This window comes from Priapulus caudatus, unplaced genomic scaffold (assembly GCF_000485595.1).
Source record: "Priapulus caudatus unplaced genomic scaffold, Priapulus_caudatus-5.0.1 Scaffold1136, whole genome shotgun sequence".
In the NCBI taxonomy this organism is placed as follows: Eukaryota; Metazoa; Priapulida; class Priapulimorpha; order Priapulimorphida; family Priapulidae; genus Priapulus; species Priapulus caudatus.
Window position 1 is genome coordinate 8,876 of NW_014578197.1, and position 2,087 is coordinate 10,962.

Genomic DNA, 2,087 nt, shown 5'->3' on the forward strand with positions numbered 1-2,087 from the left:
GTTCGCTCAAAGTGTCAACCCTCTGATGTCGTCACCATGTTTGTTCGCTCACAGTGTCAACCCACGGTCGCCATGTTTGTTTGCTCACAGTGTCAACCCACGGTCGCCATGTTTGTTCGCTCACAGTGTCAACCCCCTGTCGTTGCCATGTTTGATCTCACGGTTGCATCTTGCAGGTTTCGTAGTCGGCCAGGCCGGTGTGCTAGAGTCGGCAGGACTGTTTGCGCTCTCCTACTTAATTCTCGGGCTCACCGTACTGTCGATCTGCGCCATCTCAACAAACGGTGCCATCGACGGTGGTGGCTGCTACTGTATCCTTCATCTGTCACAGGACTTGAGTTTCACCACGGCAAGAGAGAAAATTCAATGACATCCACTTTAATAAACCAATATAGCCACCCTACGTGGTAATGCCAATGCCATGAATCCCACGTAGTGTATGTATCTCTTTATCACACATGAAAAGTGTTGATAAAAAATAAGTGGCCTTGTTCACCCTATTTTGAAGGAGCTGTTTGTCTACGTGTTCCTGCACCTCACCATACTGCCCTAAAATTTCTGATTAAACCCATGGGAACACTTGTCTTTCCCTAAAAAAAGATTGTAGTTCGATTCTTGCTGGCATTTGACATTATATGCAAGCGATATGTACACACGTACCACGTTGACTACTCCCACGTTTTCATGTGAGGTGAGGCCACGGTTAAATAGGCATTGCTTGTACTAAAAAACATTTGTTTAGAAATAAAGGTAGCTATTAGCATTGGGAATTTGTTCTTTGGCCCATGTTTACCTCCTAGTTGGTAGATGTTTGCTCTAGCACTAACGTTCTTTAAACGTTTGGCTGTGGTGGAGTATGCTTCTGTAATTATCCAGTTTTGCCGTGCACATATGATTTCTTAACACCAGAGGTGTGTATAACAAATACACTCAGCTGTAATTTTACCCATAGGTGTCCTACAATTCGCAAGGGTTTTACATTATTTGTCGTGTTAATTTGTAAAATTTATTTAAACGATTGTACAGTTCAATCCCCAAATGTATCGTCAGAGAAAATTCGTGGCCCAGTGGTTAGGCCACGTTGACTGTCCACTGAAGGCTGTGAGTTCAAACTCCGGCCGGGGCAGTGAATTTTCTCAAGGTATAAAAACCTGGCTCTCAACATTGGAGACTGTGAATCTCCCGTGGCTCGGATGACCACGTAAAGTGGCGGTCCCGTCTCCAGTAATACTAAGGCCAATGGGGACGTAAAAGACGGTGCCCACCCTCAGTGCCATTCGGCTAAAAGGCTAACTACCTGGCTTTACCCAAGCTAGGTCACACCCCATGGCTAGCTATAGCACTGGACGTTTATTCCTTACGGACTGTCCAGTATAGAAGTAGAAGTTGAAGTATGTACAGCCAAACCTGTGTTAGCAGAGAACTCTGTCAAACAATCACATGTCTGCAAACTTGGGGGTTTTCGTGGGTGATTATAGTCACGCAAGGAAACCATCATATGTAAAATGGATTCCTATCTACAAGGGACAATTTTGTGGTTTCTGTTGATCGTTATAATACAGGTTTGACAGTAGATGAGAGTGGGTGCTCACCTTTGTGTTCCTTAATAGTCCCTAAACAGACATGATTAGCCGGGCCCTCGGCCCCGAATTCGGAGGCAGCATTGGGACACTGTTCTTCTTCGCAAATGTATTTAGCAGCGCCCTCTATACTACAGGATGTGTAGAAGGCATTGTGGACAACTTTGGTCCAGGAGGTGAGTAAATCGTAATTAGTACACCGAGAAGTCCATATTATATTCGTTTAAGATTGGTATTGCATGCTATGTAAATATAGTGTTATCAGATCCATTGTGATTTAGCTTCGATATTATCAGGAGTAGATAATAGGGAGGAGTGTGACATCAATAAACAAGGGAAATTCGTCATTTACTAGCCTTATAATACCTACGATTTACTACACGTAACTCATCCAACTTGAGCTCAAATCGGACACAGTACATTCGCCCATCATCGTACGAAATCGTTTTCTCGTAGACACCCGCAATCCGTAGATACAGCCTAAAACGTACGACACGATTCTCCATT

General features: G+C 44.0%; 1 protein-coding gene across 1 annotated transcript in view; it reads left to right on the plus strand.

The window, feature by feature from the left end:
• Positions 1 to 2,087, plus strand: part of LOC106815513 (solute carrier family 12 member 9-like) — a 27,444-nt gene that overhangs the window by 2,646 nt on the left and 22,711 nt on the right. Inside the window, 2 exon segments of the mRNA XM_014819978.1 lie at positions 177 to 311; positions 1,622 to 1,756. Coding sequence (XP_014675464.1) covers positions 177 to 311; positions 1,622 to 1,756 — 270 coding nt within the window.